General features: G+C 39.1%; 1 protein-coding gene across 2 annotated transcripts in view; it reads left to right on the forward strand.

Moving 5' to 3' along the window:
* LOC113009907 (contactin-associated protein-like 4) overlaps positions 1 to 16,368 on the forward strand; it is a 122,434-nt gene extending 106,066 nt beyond the window's left edge. The window contains exons 20-24 of one of the 2 annotated variants that reach the window (XM_026148549.1): positions 851 to 984; positions 4,968 to 5,055; positions 11,363 to 11,581; positions 12,417 to 12,488; positions 13,521 to 16,368. In XM_026148549.1, the coding sequence (XP_026004334.1) occupies positions 851 to 984; positions 4,968 to 5,055; positions 11,363 to 11,581; positions 12,417 to 12,488; positions 13,521 to 13,717 (710 nt within the window). In that variant the 3' untranslated portion in view covers positions 13,718 to 16,368. The remainder of the gene's footprint in view (positions 1 to 850; positions 985 to 4,967; positions 5,056 to 11,362; positions 11,582 to 12,416; positions 12,489 to 13,520) is intronic. The other variant, XM_026148551.1, reaches the window with a different exon arrangement.
* The last annotated feature ends 5,607 nt before the right edge of the window (positions 16,369 to 21,975 follow it).

Consider the following 21,975-nt stretch of genomic DNA (forward strand, 5'->3'; position numbering starts at 1 on the left):
ACGTCCAGCTGTTTTGTCTTTGAAAAAGTGCTGCAGGAATAAGAGTTTGGATGATGAATGGCATTTTCAGCATCCAGCAATAAAATTGGCACTATGCTGCTTGGTTAGCTATAAATGTTTGTTTTTTTTCTGCTGTTAATGCCCTGTTGTCTGTCGGCTTTCTCTGAGTTATTAAGGCCTCATGCTGACCGGGGAGTTGACAGGTAAATGTGCTTAAACGTGTCCAGTGAAATCCTTAAGAGCTCTCTCTTGTTCTGCTTATTTCCTTTGCTGCACTTGAACATTCTTCAGCCAAAATGAGAGATATTCATTGTTAATCACTTAAGTCTTGCTTTCAAGAACTTATGCATAAACCACGTTATCAGAGATGGCAGCTACGGGAATGAGCTTTAATACATCAAGTAATTATTCCCTTTTGGTAAATACACCTAATTAAAAGATGAACACAGTGAATCATGATTATGAAGTGTTTCTTATGGGATTATTTATAATTGAAAAATATTATCCTGATAACATGGATGCGTTTGAAGGACAATGTATAATTTCATATCCTTGATTTTAATCTTAAAAGCCCCAAAGAAATAACGTTGCTTTATATTAATCCGCTCCTAATGCTCTGTATATTAGGAAAATTAATTAGATTTAGAGTTTTGTTATTGATAGGGAATTACCTCTTAATCCTCTTAAAATGGAAAGCTTTATTAACTCAGTGATGAATCCGAAAGATGCGAATCTAAGGTTATTTTTCTTAAGGATGTTTTTTTCGTAAAGGTTATAGAACACACGGATGTTTTCGTCAAGAGAAAGAAAGAAGTTTAACGTGGAAAAACTTTGTGTTTGTGTGATTAAGATAAGCTGGAGGTGAGATACAAGCTGGACAGCAGCAGAGACACCGAAGTGCTGAGGAGCAAAGTGAGGAGCCTCGCCAACGGACAGCTGCACACCGTCTCCATCAGGAGGCTGACAGACTCTGTGTCTGTACAGGTGAGGAAAAGAACACAAATACTGTATAACTACATTTATGGTTTTACTTAGGTTGTGTGCAATATACACTATACTATACATGCATACAGTATATGGCAAGGTGATATGTGCTTCCTTAAATCTTCAAGAGACTACAAAAGCAGGGACTGCACGAGTGAGTAGAAAATAGGGAGGAGCATCTCACCTTACACACAAAATAACAACACTGTTCAATTTTAACAGCTTTGAAGTGACAGAAGAGTGTAATTTCTGCCATTTCAACTGACTTCCACTTTAAAATAAAAGGTTACAATGTTTTTTTCACCACCAGATGGGGACAAAAAGCACTATGCTCTGATCAATCAAATTATTTTAAAGAATGATTGAATGTTTTGCAGTTCCTGCTTGAGCATTTATTCCCAGATATGCCACTGTGCTCTCACTGTTTTAAAACAAACTCCATTAGCCCAGTGTGAATAGGTCCTATTACAACTTACCCGTCAGTATCGGGCAACCCTGACTTATTTTTGCTTTTATTAACCTGAGTCTATTAACCCCGACACTTATACACTAAAGAGCATTGGATGTTGTTTCGTTTATGGTCCATAGACTTCCACAGAAAAGTTAATGTGCTCCCTTTTCCAGCCCCTGTAATTAAGTCATTTCCGTTCAGTTTCAAGATAAAGACCCCAAAATAAAAAAATATAAATACGTAAATGTCATCTTCTGTATTTAATATTTTCTATCTGTATGTTATTGTTCAAACATGCCACGCACACAGATTCTATTTGTCACAGATACGATAACGTCACAGCTGTGCATAGGCTCCTTCTTTACTTCCTTCACCATCAGTCATAACATGGAAAATAATCCTGAAACCACTGACATAAAATGTATAGCACAGGTGTTTCCCACAAACATGTGGCAGATTTGGCAGTTTAAAAATGATTTGTCTGAAACGAGTTGCCATTTGTTAAAAAGTTTTTTACTTTTTAACCGAAATTATTTTCCATTTGATCCAGTCGCATCATGTCGCTTCAGGAAGGCTCAATAATCCCTGTGTTAATTTAGTTCGAGGAAGCTCCAGTTATTACTGCAGAGCTATGGAAGGATAGCAGGGATAAACTACACATTAAAACAGCTCTGGGTGAAATATGGATCAACTTCAAAATATCTAAATCTCATGAACAGCGTTAACATCTTGTTAACAACAGCCTCAGATGATATATGAGGTAAACTTAATCTCACTGGGAGCCAGCAGCCTGGACGTCTCTATAATTATCAACACCCTGAGATGAAATATAAGGTGACCTCGTCTTGATGCAGTTTGTCAAGACTCCAGTGAAATATGAGTTGCATCTCATCTTACCGGTTTCCATCACCTTGAGTCATTATATTGTTACAACATGCTTCGGGAACATCAGGTGACCTTCATCGATTGTCACCCAGCTGCATCTTGATGGCCAGCAGCATAGACTCTCTAAAGTGGTCTCACAATTGGACACCGTCATATCCTCTCCCCCTGAGCGAATGAAAAATGAAAAACTAAATCACCCTGGGCTGCTAATACATCATGCCCTCTCTTTCTGCACTCTTATCAGATGGCCCAGTGTTTCGTTTCCTTTAGGTTTACTGACACACTCCATTAGATCCTTAAAATAGTACATCAAAGTTTGTCAGAGACAGCAAGATAAAGTTCTGGACTTGGGTGCCGTGTGTAAACACAAGGGACCTAACTGCAAAAGGTACTTCCTGTTCAATAGAACCAATCTAGGTTATAATATGTGGAAACCTACTGTAATTTCAGTGATATCATATCAGCTTAAGGCTATAAAAATGTCTCTAGAGCTTATTTCATATCAGTAGAACTGCAAACTGCAAACCCAATTGGGGGAGCTTTCTTAACCAGTAATTGTTTTATCAGCCTCTCCCTGCATAGGTATCCAAAGCAGGTAGTTAAAGTGGACAAACTCTGACTTCCTGCTTGTCTTTGAGTTTTCATTATTTAATTCTAAGCATGTTTAATAGCAACTTCAGCCATTTTTTTCACTTGCCTCCACAATTTAATGTAAGCAATTATTGCAAGCAATTTTCAGGTTGGGTTGGAGAGACGGTGTTTGAGTCAGTGTAAAGTTTATTTGTGTCTATTTTTCACTAAAGTTCGACTACAGGGACGTAGTATGTTTCTTTATTCTGTGTGAATGTCTATCTACTGAATTAAAAATGTGGTTTGAGGGAACTGCACATCTGTTGTATTTTAGACCTTGTAAATTATCCTCATATCAAGGTTAAATGCAGTTCTTATTTTTCTAGTTAACCTTTTAATGGCAATTTTGGATTCCTAGTACACTCACTTTCATTCACACCAACTTGTTTTTTTTATACAATGTGTGTAATGGATTGGCAAAAACTTCTATGTACACTTTAACATAAGTACCCAATTACAGTTTCACCTACAGCTCATCATATTTTCACACACCTTTAAAAAACACAAATCCCTTGGAGGGTTGCATTAGGAAGGGCATTGAGTGTAAAAGTAAATAAATAAATAATATCCTGCTGTGGTGACCTCTTACAGATAAGAGAGCAGCAGAAAGAAGCAAGCAGAATGGTGTAAATGCATAAGATATGTGATTCATTGCAATAAATCACCCCTCTTCTTTAGCCTTGTATGTGCCCTAAGTTCAATATAAAAATGTGAAAGGTCAGAGCTAGTATTTTATTTGTTTTTGGTCTGTTCAGCGCTCTATTTTCAGTCGCTTATCCACGTCTGCATCTGGGTCGTCTGCAGTTTAAGCAAAGATGCCCTGTCGTCCCATTCTCTGGGGGAACATCTGGGTAGGTGTCTTGGGTCTGTCCTCGAGCCTCCTCCCAGTAAGAAATCCCTGGTCCACCTCAGCTGGCTCCTTTGTCGATGTGCAGGAGTAGCAGCTCTAATCTAAGCCCTTTCTCAATAACTGAGCTCTTTAGCTCATTCTAAGGAAGAACCTTGTCACCCATGAGAAAAAGCTCATTTCCACCACTTGTATCCATGACCTCATTCTTTTGGTGACAACTTGTGGCCGTGGTCTGGGTAGCAACGTAGATCAACCGGTAAATCTTACAGATTTGCTTCACGTTCACCTCTCCTCACCATAATAACAGCCATCTGTTAATCCTCCCCTCTCCCCTCACTCATGAAGCTGTTCTGGGCCTGAACCAAAGATCATTATGAATGCTTTTTCCATTTCTCCTAATAGGTCTTGTAAATACACCATTCTGCAGCTTTACGATAAAGAAGTGTAGCTATGACCTCAAGTAAATGTTACTTCAAACAGTAGATGTCTTGTTGAAGTAATCAGCATTTATAATGACTTACAAAAGTTTTTCTTTTTTTTCCCCCTTTGATGGAAACTTCAGTTATGATTTTGACTAGGTTTTCTTCTTCACGGCCACATGGTGAGATACTCTCTGTGGAGCTGCTCTAATTAAAATAATCTCCAGTGGTGAATTTCATTCTGGATGACTGAATGTTTTTAACTGCAAGTTTGGACTCTGTTGCTCATTCCTCCCTTTGAGCTGTTGAGATAAAGGGAAAGCTGAACATTAAAAAAAAAAAAAAAATCAAATTTAAAAAGGATGGAGCGCCAGATTCACGTCACCGCTGACTGAAAAGTAATGACTGGCACGAAAGTAAAACTCACTGCATCTAATAACTAGAATAGCTCACAGAACAATGTAATACTTTGCTCGTTTTTATGCCTAGGGCATTTTAAAATTTTAATTTGATCTTATTCCACTTCCAGCTGTTCATGTCCTAGTTGATGCACTTTCAACTTTCAGTTTTCATTTTTCTTAATTGTTCTAATATTTCAAAAACTTTCCTTTTGTTTTTTTAATCATCAATTTGTATTCAGATCTTTTAATTTTCTGTGCTTTTATTTGTCTTAAATTATCCTGTATTGGATTCTACTTTAAAAATTAAAGGTTGAACAAAAGCCAATTTATTTATTTCTTTTTTTCAGATTGACCAAAATGCCAGAGAAGACTTCAACCTGACATCTGACGGGGAATTTAATGCAATCAAGTCGCTGGTGTTGGGCAGAGTGCACGGTGAGTGAGGACACAGTAAAAGGAGAAGGTCTTTTTAGTTAGGGAGCACTCAGACTCACATTTATTTGATAATAGCTCTGAGAAGTTTGGTGCCTGACTCTCAGCGTGAGCTTTCTTAGAAAAACTGACTGTAATACATGGAGCCAGAGCTGTTAGCTGGACAAAGGGATATTTTCATCTTAGTACTGAGTGCTCAGAAATGTTGAGTCAAGAAGTAAACAAAAGATATTTTAAGTAGTTTCTGGGTTTTGGGGATGCACTCTACAATCTTGGACCTTAGAAACAACTTTTTTCTGATATTCGGACGGAGTTGCAGATTACTGTAGAGCAGGGGTGTCAAACTCATTTTACACCACAGGCCACATATAGCCCACTTTGATCTTAAGCAGGCCAGTGAAGCTCCCCTTTCTTTCTTTTTTTTGTCTTTTTTTTTTGTCCCGTTTGGATCTTTAGCCATCAGAATTGTTGTCTTAAGGCCAAGAAAGATGCCAAGCGGATTTATTTTACCAAGTGGATCATCATGGCCTTGCCATATTGGTCCATTTGATTGACCTTTATTATAATTATGTATTTATTTTATTTTCGGTTGCAAACGGGACAGACATGACTGGGAGAAAGAATGAAAGAAAGAAGGGAGAGAAAGAAAACCAGAGGGGAGAAGAGACGGTGAGAAAGGGGGAAGAAAGAAAGAAAAACAAACAAAACACCTGAATCACCTGTATGGAGAAAAAAAACAGAAGAGAAAGCAAACAAAAAAAAAAGCAACATAATAAATACAGCACCATCACAATAAACTAGCTAGCAGTAGATAACAGTAGATACTAAATATTAAACGCTATTGTGCAGCACGCAAGATAGACAGCGCACAATGTGCTTTGAGGCAGCAGCCAAGAAAGGTGTAGTCTGCGTCTGAAGTGTGCATGATAAAGAAAACGCTGCTGTGACAAAGAAAGAAACTTGTTAGCATGACTCTTTGGACTTAAATTGAAAAAGAAAAGTGCAAAATGGCAGAAAATGTTCTGGTAACTCATTGTCCAGGTTTTGTTTGTTTGTTTGTTTGCTGGGGGGGAAATCTGTTTACCTGCTTTTTAATCATTTGCTATTTTAGCTGTTTGGTGGTCGCTCAAATGATTTTGTGAGTGTTGTGGAAGTTTTTCCATTTAAATAAAGCCTGCAGACGAGCGGTGAGCGGTAGCTAACATTCTTTAATCCAAACACACAAAGAACAGAAAACCAAGCTTGTGGAGAGCCTGCATGACTGCGGGGCAGACGGTCAGCAGAGTCTCTCTGAGCCTAGCATGGCTCTCAGTTAAATACCTTCTCCAGGAACAAAAGGCAGTACACAGCTGTTTCACACCTTAAGGTTCACACTCCCTTGCTACCTCCCAGAGTCCTTGAAGAGACAAAAGATTCTTCCTGTGGAGCTGTCTGCTTCCCCCAACTTCCTTACTACACCCCCACCATTTGTCTTAATGTATGAGTGTGAGACTCGTTAAAATCCAGTGTCACCAAGGCATTATACAATAAAATAATGTGATTAATACATAAATAAAAGAAATTCCTATACATGAGCTTTTAGCTGAGATTCTGATGTTTCTGTGGATCCCACACATGTCTATATTTAAATAACAGATCTGGCAGTACATCCCATTAAACCAGATGTTCTCCCTCTTGTCCCCCAATACCGTGAGCATTGGGTTTCAACAAGTTAATTGTTTATTGCTTAATTACTTTGTGTTGTATGAAAAAGGGAGTTTTTTATCACTGGGAAAAACTGAAAAAATTTAAAACTGAAAATACAGTTAAACGTCCAAAATTTCTTTTTTGTTGTGTTTCTAGAATTAGAATTATACAAGAATTATAAATGGCTTCAAGCACCCATTCAGGCCTGTGACACTCATTTAGACACTCAGATACTCAATATCATTGAAATGCAGCCAGATGCTTCTTATTTTAAGTTTCCGCTCATTTCTTCACTTTTCCCAACATGCTCGTGTTTAAATCCGACCTGTACACTGGCTGTCTTTGGAACGTCTGCCCCCCTTCCTTTCCCCCCATGCTATGGTTCCAGTCTATCTTTGCGTGTTAGTGGCTGCATGGTGTGCCCATCAAAATAAAGCCCCACCCCTGCCTGTGTGGATTCTCAGCCAGGTTGAGGATTCGGCTCCCACATACTGACGAGCCATTAATAATCGAAAAATATGAAATACGTTTGACACCCCACCTGTAGAACCCTTAAAGTTCATTTTTAACAGGAAGAAAGAAACTTATCTGCAAATATACTGCTGTATATACAAAAAAACAAGCTTGGCACAATACATTTCAAGTTTCAAAGTTGTATTATACACAGTACATGTTTCCCTGCAAGAGACGTTTGCCTGTGCAATGAAAATCTTTCTTTGCTGTTCACAACAGTAAAGGCAAGTTTATCGTGCCATCACCATGTACTCAACTCAGCTGCTCAACCCATAAATGCATTTTCCTTAAAACTGTGCTATCATCTAAGAGGAACAGTCTTTCCAGATGTATAGAGCAGAAACAAAGAAATAATTGCAAGTTTTTGCTTTTAGCTTCCTGTGATTAGGACTGGATTTAATCGAGCTGGATTGATCTGAACTGTATCATAAATGGAACCGGCACATTTCTGCCTTAATTTAAGATTTAAGTTCCTAGTGTTGATAAATCCATCCATCCATCCATCCGTTTTCTGCTGTGTATCTGGGGCTATGTTGCCGGGGCATCAGCATTTTTTTTGCAAATTTCTTTACACAAACTCACATTTTCAAACAGATGCAACATCTTCCTCTGTGTGTCTTTATGTCTCTTACATATACGCATCACGCGACACAAGCGATGCAGTGAGCATAAAAATGACCTATGTAAGTGTTCCCAGGCTGAGAGAAGTTATCCCTCTGGCATGTCCTCCTTCCTGTAGGACATAAGCGGAACACCTCACCCCCAACAGGACTCCTAATCAAATGTCTGAACCACCACAGCTGGCCTCTTTCAATGTGGAGGAGTAGCAGCTCTACTCTGAGTCCCTCCCAAATGAGCCAGCTGTTTTTTCTAGATAAACTAAAAAAAGAAAAATAATAGTTATTATTATATACTATAATAATTATATCATCTCTATCTAGTGCAGATCTTGTGTACCTTTGGACTGCTCCAGCACTGCTCATCCCTGGAGGTCTCATTCTAACTACTTGAATGTACTTCTTCCACATAAGTTTTAAACTTTTAAATGGGAATCAACTATTTCTGTAGTGTGTTGCTTTTTCCACTTCCACTCCAGTCATGGGCAGAGACTTGAAACAGTGTTGGTGTGATTACAGTTTTTACAATTTTTAAAAAGCCAGTAATTTTTTCCCTCGGTGCCTCCATGAAAGATGGACTAAGATATGAACTGTGAATAAGAGTCTGGGAGACCACAGGCTGCAGTCACAGCTCTTTCATAAAAAGAACAACTAACAGTGGAACAAAAATAGAAAAATACACATTTTCCTTCCATGTATCAGAGATTTCCATAAGTACTCTTAAGCTATATCATGAAAGAAAAGGAATTTTAAAAATATAAATAAACTGGTTTTCAAAGGAACCACTTTAGTAGGATGTAAGTAGTGAGTGTGAACTTCATTTCTTCATTTATCTAGCTAATGTTGGTGTATAGGAAAATCTCGGTCAATTACAGCAACTACATTTAAGAACAAGAGGTAAAGCACCACTACTGTATATTGCAATAGACCTTAGTACAGCACACCAAGTTTTCAAACTGTCATGTCAGAATGTTACCCTGCAGTCGAACTAGAGGAGGCAGAAAGTCAGATCAGGAAAACATCAGGAAAGTAGATTCTCTGTCTCTCGCCTTCAACCCTGTCATCCATCAGCCTAACTAATGGACCTGGAAGTAGAGGGGGGGGGGGGGGGGGGGGGGTGTATCAGCTGAGAGGAGCTTACAGGCTGCGGCAGTGTCTCCTGCTGCTCTCATCAACATGCAGATGTATGCTGGTAAAAACCACAGTCACCTCTCAGTCATCTGAACAGATAGTGGTGCAGCTGCTTCCAGCATTAATGTGGGCTTCCACAGCTGCTGTTTACACTGCTGTGAAGGAGCAGAGGTGAATGATGGAGGGATCTAAGTCAATAAAATCAAGAGATAATGCTGGAGAGTCTCTCATAATGTGATGGTTGCAGACTGAAAGCAGAATAACTGACTGCTATAACAGAGGTGACTGGGTGTATGCTGATGATCATATGATTGTATATGAAAGATGGACATGCCACCCATTGATTTGTCGCAATCAGTTTTGGTGCTTTAACTTCAGATTCACAGCATCATAAACTGCAGTTTGTGTACATCGTACACAACAAAAAAAAGCAGGCTTTTAATACTGATGATCAGGTCCACAATAAATATCCAATCAAACAGGGCAAGATGGAAGGGATAGCAAACCATTAAGCCATAATGATTAGACAGGACTTTAACAGAGAAAGTTACACTAAGCAGAATGGCACAATAAATACAACGACAAAGATAGTCAGTTTCCTGTGATTAATTCTAAGGATTTGATACAGGAGGGTAACGAGCAACAGGTGAAGACAGTCAAGACAGCGAGTCAGAGGAGATAGTGAAACACAAAACAAGATGCAAGAAAATTATCCAAATAAGACAGGAAATGACAAAAGAACACAAATTAACACCGACAAGGAAACTCACTAGAAACTTGATACAAAAGGGAACACAAGAAGAAGACACTAATACAAAAATCGAAACCATAAAAACCTGAATAACGGAAAGTAAGAATTCCGACCTAAAAACATGATCAATCCAATGGATCATGTCACACTATCCCCATCTTTGTCAGAGCCACAACAGACTGGGAGAGGTTGAACTTGCAAATAGGCCATAGCTAAGCTAACCACATTGCAAAGCATATTATTCATCAGATACTTGCATTAAAAATGCTCTAAAAGGTTTTTGTTTTGTTTTTTTAAAAGTCCAGTTTTGTGACCCTAATTAGTGGAAGTGATGCAGGAGGCAACCACTTATCCACCTGTCAAAAGTGCAACAAAAAGATCCATTCTATGGTTTGACTAAGGGAGCAACTAGCTGTAACAACCAAAATTGTTGTTGTAGACATGCCTTTTAAATAGATGTTAATGTAAATATGAGCATTTTTACAAGGCGGTCACTATAACATGAATGGAACTTTATGTTGAGCCCTGGAAATTGGGACTTTCGGGATTGAGCAGCAATTTGTGTCTTGCTGGTGCCATCACCCAAGTGAGCATACAATTCACCAACAGATAATCAGTAATGCAATCAACAAAACTGATTCGCTTAACAGAGTTCAAGTTAACATATTGCTAAAAATGAACCAGGGAGAAAAGTGCAATCTGCCCTTCTGTCTGCATGCTGCCAGTATATAAATAGAAGATTTCTGTACCTTTTAAAATGGTGTGTGGATGATAATCAGATGATCGTAGCAACACACTAGCAACCTGTCCAGGTTGTACACCGCCTGTCACCTCGTGATTGCCCAGACTGGAAAAGCCAAGCCTGGACGTATAATCAGATCACATTGCATCTGCACTTCTGCATGCTGAAATTATTCAGCGTGTGGCAGTTTCCATAGACACGGATTTAACTAATAAATGTGTCCCTGTTAACCCTCAGAAAACTGGCTTCGCTATTACTAATGAACAATGGTATATGCATTCATAATATTTAATTGGAAGATTATACAGCAAATAATGTACTTCATTATAAAATCTGCATCCTGAATGTTACTTTTTCTTTATAAATATAATTATTACTAATGGCCCACTCAGCTACTGTAGTTTTTGCATGAATGTTGGTGTTCGTTTTGATATATGCAGTGTTTTGTTGTACATAATGTTTTGTTTGCCTTCGATAAGTTGTATTGTTTCTTCCTTATTTCCTTCTCTTCATTTTTATTGTGTCTCAGTTTCTTCCGGTTTTTCTTCTTTTGTTTTACATCTGAACTCTTTACCCCTCCCTTTTTTCTCCTCTTGTGTCTTGTCAGTAATTTATTATGTTTATGTTTTATTTACATCCTGTTTCTCCCATGCAAGTCATTAGTCTGTTTTCATACCCATCTACAAACCTCTGTTCAGTCACTGTGTATATTGACAGTGTTTCTTCCTTCACAAATAGGGGGTTATTTACTTACTTTTTTTTAACTTTATCCATTTTGTTATTTGCTCTTTGAGGCCAACTCCTGTGCCCTGCCTTTGGATCCTCACTGCTCACTACACATTTTCTATCTTGCTCATTTTCTCTCTCCAGAGTCTGATGACCTGGATGCAGACCTATCCAGGTTGGCTTCCCTCGGTTTTACAGGCTGCCTGTCAGTTGTCCACTTTAACACCATCAGCCCTCTGAAAGAAGCTCTGCTCCGCCCCAACTCCAGCCCCGTCATCATCACTGGACCTTTAGCTCAGTCCAACTGCGGCTCCGCAGCTTCTGCCAATTCCTATTCAGCTGAGAACACACACCACTTGTCAGGTGAGAAATGGAGGAGACATCTGACTTGTTATTATGTTATAATCTTTGAAAATATAAATATATAACATTTATTAAAAGTTTTGGCTGAACATCTACATGTACAAATATAAAGCCTTTAAATGAAAACTTACCATCTTTTTTGCTTATACTAGCACTTCAACTCCACAGGAGCTACGTCAACAATGCATTTCATCATCATAATATCAAAATATTTATTTCTCAGGACAAACGTTGAAGGCCAGTGTAATTGATTGCACTACAACAGTACACAGGCAAATTTATTACAAAAACTATGATGCCACGTAATGCAAAAAACAATCTGGCCAATGGGGTTTGGAGTTGATTCTGTGATTAGGGTGGCATATATCTCCTGCTGTCTTTCATTTTTGCACTGAAACTGAATGAAAGCTGCAGCTCAGAAACGGCTTGTTAATTACGTGAAGTATGCTCCTTGTTTTGGGAGTCTAACGACAGTATGACTGATGATTTAATGAGTTTGAGACACAGGAGATTCGTTTGGGATTTCCATCCTTTGGGTTCTTTCTAATCCAGTTTGCAATGCTTTACAGCAGTCACTTGTAGAGCTCAAGTAATCTTCCCTGATCTGATGGGTTGGGCTTTTTTTTTTCTTTTTGAGTCTCTGCTTTTCATTTTCTGACTCTGATTTGATCTCATTTCTTTCTTTATTCTAATTTTGCCTCTTGTTGTGCTTCTTTCTTCTGGTGTGAATGATTTTGGCTGTTCTTCCTTGTTTTTATTCTTGGAGTCCTTTGGTTTTTCACATTCTTGTCCTTAGCTTTCTCCACCTTTTTCTTTCCCTCTCTCTCTCCTGTAGACCAGTCTGGTTCAGTGGGTTCAGGTGTACCCTTAGTCAATTCCATCAGGATTGACTCGGCCCTAATTGGAGGTACTAAACTGCTTTACCTTTGTATCTTCTTCACTGGACTTTACTTATAGCCATTTTCCACCCGTGCAGTGCTGGTGTGCAGGCAGTTACACCTCGTTACCTACATTTCAAGAGATTTGTGCAACATTTTCAGCAGAGGTTTGGTTATTTTTGTGTGAGGAGAATGACAGCAAACAGAAATTGGCCTGCATCTGTGATTTGTTGGCGATTTTTTTTAAGCAACAACAAAATTGCTTGGCTTAAAGATAGAACTCCTGACATCGGTGTCCGTGTTATTTGTGGTGGAAAATTGGACACCAGCACTGCTTCAGTGGAAAATAGTTGTTTTATCATGTCAATCGTATTGCCCTTGACTAAAAATAATGAAATTTCATGTGCTTTTCTGGTGCCTTTTTATTTAAAAAAGTGATGAGTTCAAGCGAATCAGGTTGTGGAGAGAGGTTGAACTCCAAGAAAGAGTAAAGTGGTCTACCAGGCAGGAGTCCATTTAAAACTCATTTAAAACTTTGCTGCTCTGCCAGCACGGATTGATTCAAAGTGAAGACTGAAAAGGTTCAATCTATAATTGTGCAGATAGAAAAGGTGAGACTCAGAGAAAAGTCATTTAAAACTGTCCATTAAACCATCCAGTACACAAAGGGCAGCCCATCTAATTAAACCAATGTAGGGATGATTTGCTGATGGGAAAACTTTTTCTGCTCTTATCTTAAAACTTCTGGTCACTTTATAATGTAACGTAGTATGAAATTGATTTCAGATGGATTCTGGAATGCCAATTAAATGGAACCTGCTCTCGTATTCCCAAATGTGCTCAACAGAGCAGAAGAGCGTGATGGCTTCAAAAGATTTAAACTGGTGTTTAATGTTCTCTAAAGTGCGATTAGCAAGATAATCAAAACATTTAGAGATGGTACTACGAGGGGAAGAGTTTTCTTCCAATCCATACATCAGCTACAATAACGTCAGAACATTCAACCACATGAACTCTGAAAGGTGATATCTGATATGCTACAAAATCCTTTTACCTTACAGGTGTCATTGCAGTAGTCATCTTTGTGATTGTGACTGCACTGGCGATAACGGCCAGATTCCTCTACCGGAGGAAGGATACATATCGTAACAAGGAAGTGAAGGGAGTCAACCAGGAGGACAGCCAAGACTTTCCTTTTAACAACCAGGCTGACTCCCAGAATCTCTCCACTGAAAACCCAAAGGAGTATTTCATTTAACTGGAGGCCTGATGACCTGATGCACTGCTGGGCTTTTGGACCCGAAGCTGCAGACAGACGCATCTTGACACGCCTTGGGACTTTGCAGTGCACTCGAGAGCCACTCAGACACTTCTATGACAGAAGTGGCTCTGCAGCATGTGAAAAACAAAGAAGAACAATTTTCACAGTGTTGTCTTTCTGTTGCTTAATGTAAAATGTGAATACACTGATGCAACAGCGTTGGACTTTAAGGGTGTTGATATACTTGTTCAAGCAACTGTAAATATTCAGCAATGTGAAACACTGAATAATGTCTTTGTAACAATCTGGCTAATGTTGAAATGTTGGAAATAATGGAGGTAACAGTATTTTTATTGTGCATGGGCAGGGAGAGTGTGAAGCTGTCTTCTGTTTGGATTTCACCTGGAGAAAGATGGGGATAAACTCCAAACTGCCTGCGAGACATTTGCCTGCATTTCAAATGATCCAACAAAAGCCATCCATGGATATTTTATATTTACCTTTTTCATGTTTCCAGCTATTCTTCCCAGTAACTGGCTGTTTTTAACCCCTTCTCGAGTTTTCATTAACGTTTGTGAGGTCAGTGGTCTAAATATACAGTATATGCGAATTACATCCGTAGAAATTATTCCTCATCACACAAACACATTCCAAAGTTATGAGTTTGATCACTGTTGATGGAAAATGTGTATCCTGACAATAAGAAAGCAATGTTACCACAAAGGTTGTTATTGTCTTAGTGATTCAGGTGATGGTCCGTTGTAGGTTTTTTCACTCGCTGTTCAGCCATTAGGCCCAAAGCTTTGTGTTCACGCTCACAACTCAAAGCATCATCTTTGGTGTCAGTAGACAGCTGTATTCACAAAAAAGGCCCACTGTGGTACCGGTGTTCTGACAAAACGTCCTACTTTGTCAAGACATCCTACTGTAACGTAAATTATAGTCATGTCTATCAGTCTGTGCTACCTTATCAGAATATGCTATCTTACGTGGTTTATACCTCCATCGTACATAGGACGGTAGGACGTTCTGATGGCCAAATCACACTGCTGTTATTTATTTAGGTAGGACAAGGTTTAAGCTGTACGCCAGTTTACAGAAGTTTAGAAGTACTGAATCAAGACTTGAAATATGACTTTAATTGAGACTCCAAATTGGAGTATTTTTGCACAAAGAAACAAAACGCATGTTAGCTTGAAAAGTTAACAAACTGACAACAGCTTAAGGAAAACAAGTATCCACTGTAATAAAGAAGTAAAATATATAATAATAACCTTTTTTCGCATGCACGAAAGGGTAGGATCAAAATTTCCCACGTGTGGGACTAATAAAGGTTATCTTATCTTATCTTATCTTATCTTATCTTAGTATTAACACCTAAAATATGGCCGTTTTGAGTTGTGCGCATGCGCAGTAACAACAAGTAGGACAGCTTGATAGGTAGGGTGTTTTGCCAGGACACCGGCTCAAACATCAGGCTCCGTGTGTAATGTAATGGAGCATTGAGCAGCAAAAGAGCCAAATATCTTTTTATGAGACCAAACCAGAACTAAAAAGATTTCCCAACTTGTTACACCGTCGGTACAGGATGTGTACTACAGACGTGCCTGGTCACCAATTTGCAATTATCATTTAAGCAAGAGATAAAAATTGACTAGTTTGCTAGTCTAAAGATTTCTTTAATTACATTGTGACACTGACTATTTGCTATGTTATACATGGCAGTGTGTCTGAGTAGTTTGCTGAGTTTTTCCAACTGTACGATCAGTAGCTTTGATTTTTTCCACTCCAGTATTCACATCTTGGTACAGAATATGGTTCTAATTAATTCTGAGAAATATGAAGGTCCAAAACACAGCCACTCTTTTTATTTTATTATATTTTTTTAAATCTTTTGTTCAGCAAAACAGTCATGGTTTGTATGGCTGTCATCTATTGGCTGTCTCGTTTGTTTATTTATAAGGCTGTTCACCGAAAGAGAGAGACAGATAGGGGAGCAGCCGTGTGTCAGGGCTGCAGTCCTGGGATGTGGTTGGTTATATAACCAGAGCTGGAATGACGAACTCTCAATACAGTAGCTAAAGTACAGTAGTACATTTTTCTCTGGGAAAGGCTGTGCACAATGGTATCCAAAATGTGTTGTTTTTTTTTCAAGTCTTAATATTATGACCCTAAAAATACATTCTCTAATTGATATGTAAGTTCATGTCATGTGAACAGTTATCAAAGTCAGATGATTTTTTTTATATAATTTCAGTCTGACACTTTAATTCAGAAATTTTAAAACGGATGTGCTGAGTCAGCTAACCTTCTACGACGGGATGGAAATCAGTTCTTTTGTTCAGTGTAGCTCAAGAAATTCCTCATGAAAAAAAGAAAAATCATTAATAGAAGCCTTACTAACTTCACTGGATACTTCATGATACTATGACTTCATCCCTGTAAATTTTCTGGATTGATTTATACAAACCTTTATATATGTTTGTATCTGTTATAGTAAAGGTGTGACAGATGTAAGCCACAATTAGACTTTCAGCTTATTCTTTAAAGAACATCTTTAGGCTTATAGTTATTTTCACATATATGATCATATACATGGTGTTATTTTGATGGATTCTCATATTAAACACGGCTGCCAAAGATTGAAACCTCTGTCTCTGAGAGACAAAAACTCACAGTTAAGACTTCTGCAAAGAGTCGCTTTGAGTCAGTTTCCTACTCTGGGCTCTGTGTGACAACAAAGATGGGGGGAATCCCTTATATGGTCATCACATACAGTAGTGATGAGCATAGATGCCCTGCTCATCAAATTTTTTGTTTATGAGCAACAGGAATCCAAAAATGTGGGCAGCATGGTGGTGTAGTGGTTAGCACTGTGTCCTCACAAGCTCTGGGTTTGAGTCCCGACTGGGGCTTTTCTGTGTGAGGCTTTTATATTCTTTTCAGGTACTCTGGCTTCCTCCCACAGTCATGAGGTGAGGTCACTATGGCAGCTGAAATAGGCTCTGGGATCTTGAATTGGAGGAGTAGTATAAGATGGATTGAGGAAATCAAAAGAAAGTCGGTTTAAAATAGTTAACACCTCATTTCAGACAGGATGTCTTTATAAAGGTAAATTATTTCAAACTGTTAATCATGCAAAGCTTTAGTAGGTCCAAGAAGTTTAAAAAAGGAGCTGCAAATTTGTATAATAGGGCCCCTTTAATCATAAAAAGACAGCACTAAGAGGAAACACAAATAAAAACCTTGATCATTGCTAGACTCCTATCACATGTGCAGTTTACTTAAAAAGTCTTTGCATCCTCCTCACTTTGCTGCCTCCACTTAAAAGTTTTCTCCTCCCTGCTGCATACTGCCTGCTGGGAGCTTCCTCACTCAGCTCCCTTAATGTCTTTGAACAGTGAAGCTTTTAACACCGACAGCGACACCGACTCTCTAACAGTGTGTCTGTCTGTCACCTCGCTCCGTACACGCAGAGGCAGTTAATGTGTTTTGGAAATGCTAATCTGCTTTGAGCTGACAGGTGGATTGTGATTCGATATAAAGCAGAGGGAGATGAAAAGAATCAGACAAAGATAATCTGGGAGACACTGCCAAGCATTCATGGCTATAATGAAAACTCATTCTGATATTAACACTTGAAAATGAAGCCAATCCTTCCATGTGTTAATCCAGCTCATGTGGAAAGAGGACTGCTGATAGAAGGATGAGAAACAGAGGGAAGCTCAACAGCAGCTGCTTCCCAAATACACACCACAGTCTCTGTGAGATCCAAAACCTCAGATGAGATTTTAATGAGAGAAGTTGCTCAAACTTTAAACTCACTCTCCTTGTGTATTTTGTCTTAAAATGTACTTTTGTCAACACTAATGACAGACACTGCGTTCTCCTGTATTGCAGTCTTCTCACTATGAACTTTATGCTGGAGTCGATAAGTGGTCCCCATGCTGCAGATCATTTCTGCTGCACTCACTTTTAATACTTAGGAGTACAAGTGAGATGTGTTCAGGCCAACAAAGCCTAGTAAAGTGGTTAGACTCCGATAGCCCATCCCAGCAGTGATTGGGGTGTCCTGCACAAATCCTTGAGTCTAGACGCTGACGGTGGAGAAAGAATGACAGATATGCAGTAAGATCTAAAGTCAGAGGAGCGAAGGCTGGTTGGCCAGAGGAGGGCCGGCAGAAGATAATTGGACTACACCAGTGATGTCACAATAAGCTTGACAGCGTGGGAAAGTAGAAGTGATGTCAAGCTTAGATTATCCCCCAACACCTGGAAGGCAGACAGATGTGTGACTCCTAAGCTTCATTTTAATGCAGATGCAGCTTAAATGACCATTTCCAATCAACTGGTGTGTAAGCTGATAAAAGTAAACCAAATGTTTACACAAGTAAACACACAGCAAAAACCGAACACTTTGGGTTGATGGAACGCATCAAAGACACCATTGTGTTTACCTCCAGTTCGAAAAACTATAGGGAGTGGAGACCACAGGCCTGCACTGAGGCCTGCGTCCTCCTGACACACAGAAGGCCTCCACAGCAGCGACAGCGTCTTAGATCCACGATACCAGTTCCTCACTCGACACACATGTGCTCTCTCACAAATGTTAATGGAATTCTTTTTCCCCTTTTAACTGGAAAACCGTGCTTCCAGGCAGCATGGAGTTTTTCCTTGCCGTCATTTTCCTCTGCGCCACACCTTCACGCGCACCGAGCTGCAGGTGATGCCTCCAGGCCAAGCCTGGAAATTAGACGAGAAACTACAATGCATTCAAAGAAACGTGTCTTTCTGAGTGCTGTAAATTTTATCAGGGTTACACAGGAGATGTATCAATATCACTTTGGAAAGGTTGCCAATCTGTTGCAGAGCCAACACTGGGAGACATACAACAATTCACGCTCACATTCACACCTATGGGCAATTTAGAAACATCAATTAACCTAACTGCACCAATTGCATGTCTTTAAACTCTGGGAGGAAGATGGAGTTTCCGCAGATAACCTACGAAGAACGGGCAGAACATGCAAACTGCACACAGAAAGGAAAATTTTATATTATGAGAATTAAATTTTTCTTCAGGTTTTTATTTTAAGTCTAAAAGAAAAATTCACAGAACAAAAGAAGGACTTTGGTTCAATGAAAACAAAATATTGGCCAAAAAGATATCGTATGGTTAACACTTCCTCTGAGTTTAAACTGTTTTTTCTTGCACTATTCTGGACAATAGGTATGATTACTATTATCATTAATTATACCTAAAGTTGCACAAGGTGTTACAATGTTAATTTAAGATTTCAACAGGTATATAAAAAAAAAACCTAATTGGAATTTAAATGATAAATATTCTCTCATCTTTAGTGGTGCAGTATATATAATGGCCACATTTTGACACAGGTTGAGTTGTACCTTTAAGGAAAGCTAAACCTAAAATCACAACTGAACAAGATACAGATGCAGAACACAAGAAACCAGGAATGTTGCAAACACAAGGATCTTAAACAAAAGTCAGATAACTTTCTACAAGCGCCAGCTAATATACAAGCCTCTAAATCACCGTGCAAGACTAGGATCCAGTGGGCTGAGTTCTTCTTCTCCTTTTCTTCTTGTAAGTATTATTGGTGGTTGGCAAGTGGGCTGAGTTGACAAGTAGCTGGGGAGTTACCAATGGTGGAAATGGGGGGAAATGAACCTAAACCAGACACCAAAAAGATGTCTGATGAAATGAATAGTAAAGACATTTACTAGACTATAACTGAACATGGCCCGGAGCAGGGTTTGTTTAGGAGCAGGAGTCTGCCACAAGGAAACTGAAAATAATCTTTTTATACTTCACATAAATGTATTCAAACGCTAGAAGGCAACTGTAAGGCTGAGGTGGATTTAGATGATTGTGACAAGTTTCACATGCTGAAATCCACACCTGTGATAATGGCCCAGAAATGCAAGCTGAGGAACAGAACCTCCTTGCTAGGTTGAAAGGGGAGTTGAGACAGCAGGCCAGATAACACTTCGTAATATTGTTTTAACTATCAAATGTCTTGCAAGTCTTACAGTTACATTTTTCCCCCTTTCCATAAGATGAATTTAAATTGTCACTCATGACTAGACGGAACATCTGGCTACAGCTTAAACATTTTATTAAAAAAAAAAAAACAACCCCAAACCCTCTTAGTCTGAATATGAACTGAAAATTGTTGTCTGTCAGTTGCTTATATAAGTATTATTTATTGTAAAATGATCCATATTCTGACAACAATATAGTACAAATGGAAATCTAAACCCCGCAAGATTAAGGACTCAGATATTACCATTATTTTTCATATTTCTTTCCATCTGCACTCTTTGCATTTTGCTGCTGTCTAGCAGGAGAGATTCCAGGTGTGAGGAGCTGCTAAGACAATGGAATGAGGGGTGCAACATGAGTGTTTTCAAGAACTGCTGAAAATGCATAAGACCTGGAAACAACAGTGAGACAGTTTATAAAAACCATCACCTTCCATGGTCTGGTAGGAAACTGACCTGGCAAAGACAGATCCAGACCGATTGTTTAAAAATTTGGCCACAAAAACCTGGTAAAAAAAAAAAAAAGAAAAAAAAGAAAAAGAAGCTGAGAGAAACAGACTTTAATGCCAGGTGATAACTACCAGTTTCCCAATGAAACCTTAGAGATGCTAGATCCTGTTCCTGATCTGCAAAACTGTCCCACAAGGAGCCTCCTGAGCTGTAACCCCGATCAGTAAGCTTTACATCAACACAATATGGCTGTCCGAAGTCAGGTGATCTGTATCCACACTAGTACCTTTTTTCCTGATTTTCTCATGGATGAATTAGTCCCGTTTAAATAGTATAGTTTGTTGTTTTTTTTCCTCTTCTTGTTTTATTTTAGGTCACTCTGGAATGGTTCCTAGGTTTCATTTCACTTGTCATCTCTTTTCGCCTTTCAGCACTCAGCGTTATGTTTGCTTTGCCTTCTGTGCTGTGATTTACAGACACATACGCAGCTATACAAGACACACACACACACACACACACACACACACACACACCTTTAGTGAACATTCACACTCAAGTTAATTTAGGAAAAGTGAACGCATTGAGGTTTGCCACACGGAATGTACGAGGGGCAGGTTCCAAGAAAATAGGCTAACACTTGTTAGTGGGTTAAATGACTTACAGGCACATTTTCTTTCTACAGGAAACTTAGTTTGTCCAAAACATTTGCACGCACACTCAACTCCCCACACGTCCCTCTTACTCAGCCTGCTACAACTCAAAACAAAGCAGGTGCAGCCACATTCACAGAAATAGAAACTTCACTGTAGCAACAATGTAACAGATACAGAAGATTTATGATACTTAAATTCATATTTTGAATAGATAAATTATATATTGCTTGTATATATAAATGACCCTCCCTCCTTTCATGCTTTCACTACCTCATTTTGGGATCACTCTAACACTAACAGGTGACTTTAACCTGTTATTTAATCCAGAAATTGACAGGCTCAGTGAGCAGTGAGTCTAGACATTCTTCAAAAGTACTGCTGTATTGTTTGTCTCAGTGATAATTGGTGTTCATATCACTCTACTCTCAGGGATCACACCTATTCAACAGTACACCACTCACATTAGACTACTTTTTAGTTAGCAGCTCCATTATGATTGATATTACAGGCACTCAGATTTATCTTAGTACAATCAGTGTATCACTGCTCCCCAGTGATCAATTCAATTATTTAGTGGAGGTGGTCGGCTGTATTCTCGACTCTCTGTATGCCAAGCAGGTGGTCACATAGGCAACAGTGGGTAGGGTTGTTGCTTGCTGTGCAGTGACCCACCCTTCCTTTTTATTATCACTACAATCCTAATGGCTCATGATACATCACTATACACATAGGGCCATGGGGCATGTGGGTTATCCAGAGGTTGGAGGGTAGGGGTTGGTGAAGTGGCCTCATACACCCCTTTACGGCCTCAATTTTATGTGCACATATGTATTGTAATGTAATGTAATGTAATGTCCCCCTGTGTCACTATCAGGTGTACTCCGAGAAATTTTGCACTGCTGACGATCTCGACGGCAGAACAGTTGATATGGAGTAAAGTAGGGTGGCAGAGTTCTTCCTGAAGTTAATCATTTTCATCGCCTTAAGGATGTGAACAATGGGTCAAGCACACAGCCCTGGGCAGGTGGCAATGTTGTTGAGACAGGACATAGTTGGTTTCTTGGACACTGGGATGATCCTGAGGCA

This window comes from Astatotilapia calliptera, chromosome 18, assembly GCF_900246225.1.
Source record: "Astatotilapia calliptera chromosome 18, fAstCal1.2, whole genome shotgun sequence".
Taxonomy (NCBI): Eukaryota; Metazoa; Chordata; class Actinopteri; order Cichliformes; family Cichlidae; genus Astatotilapia; species Astatotilapia calliptera.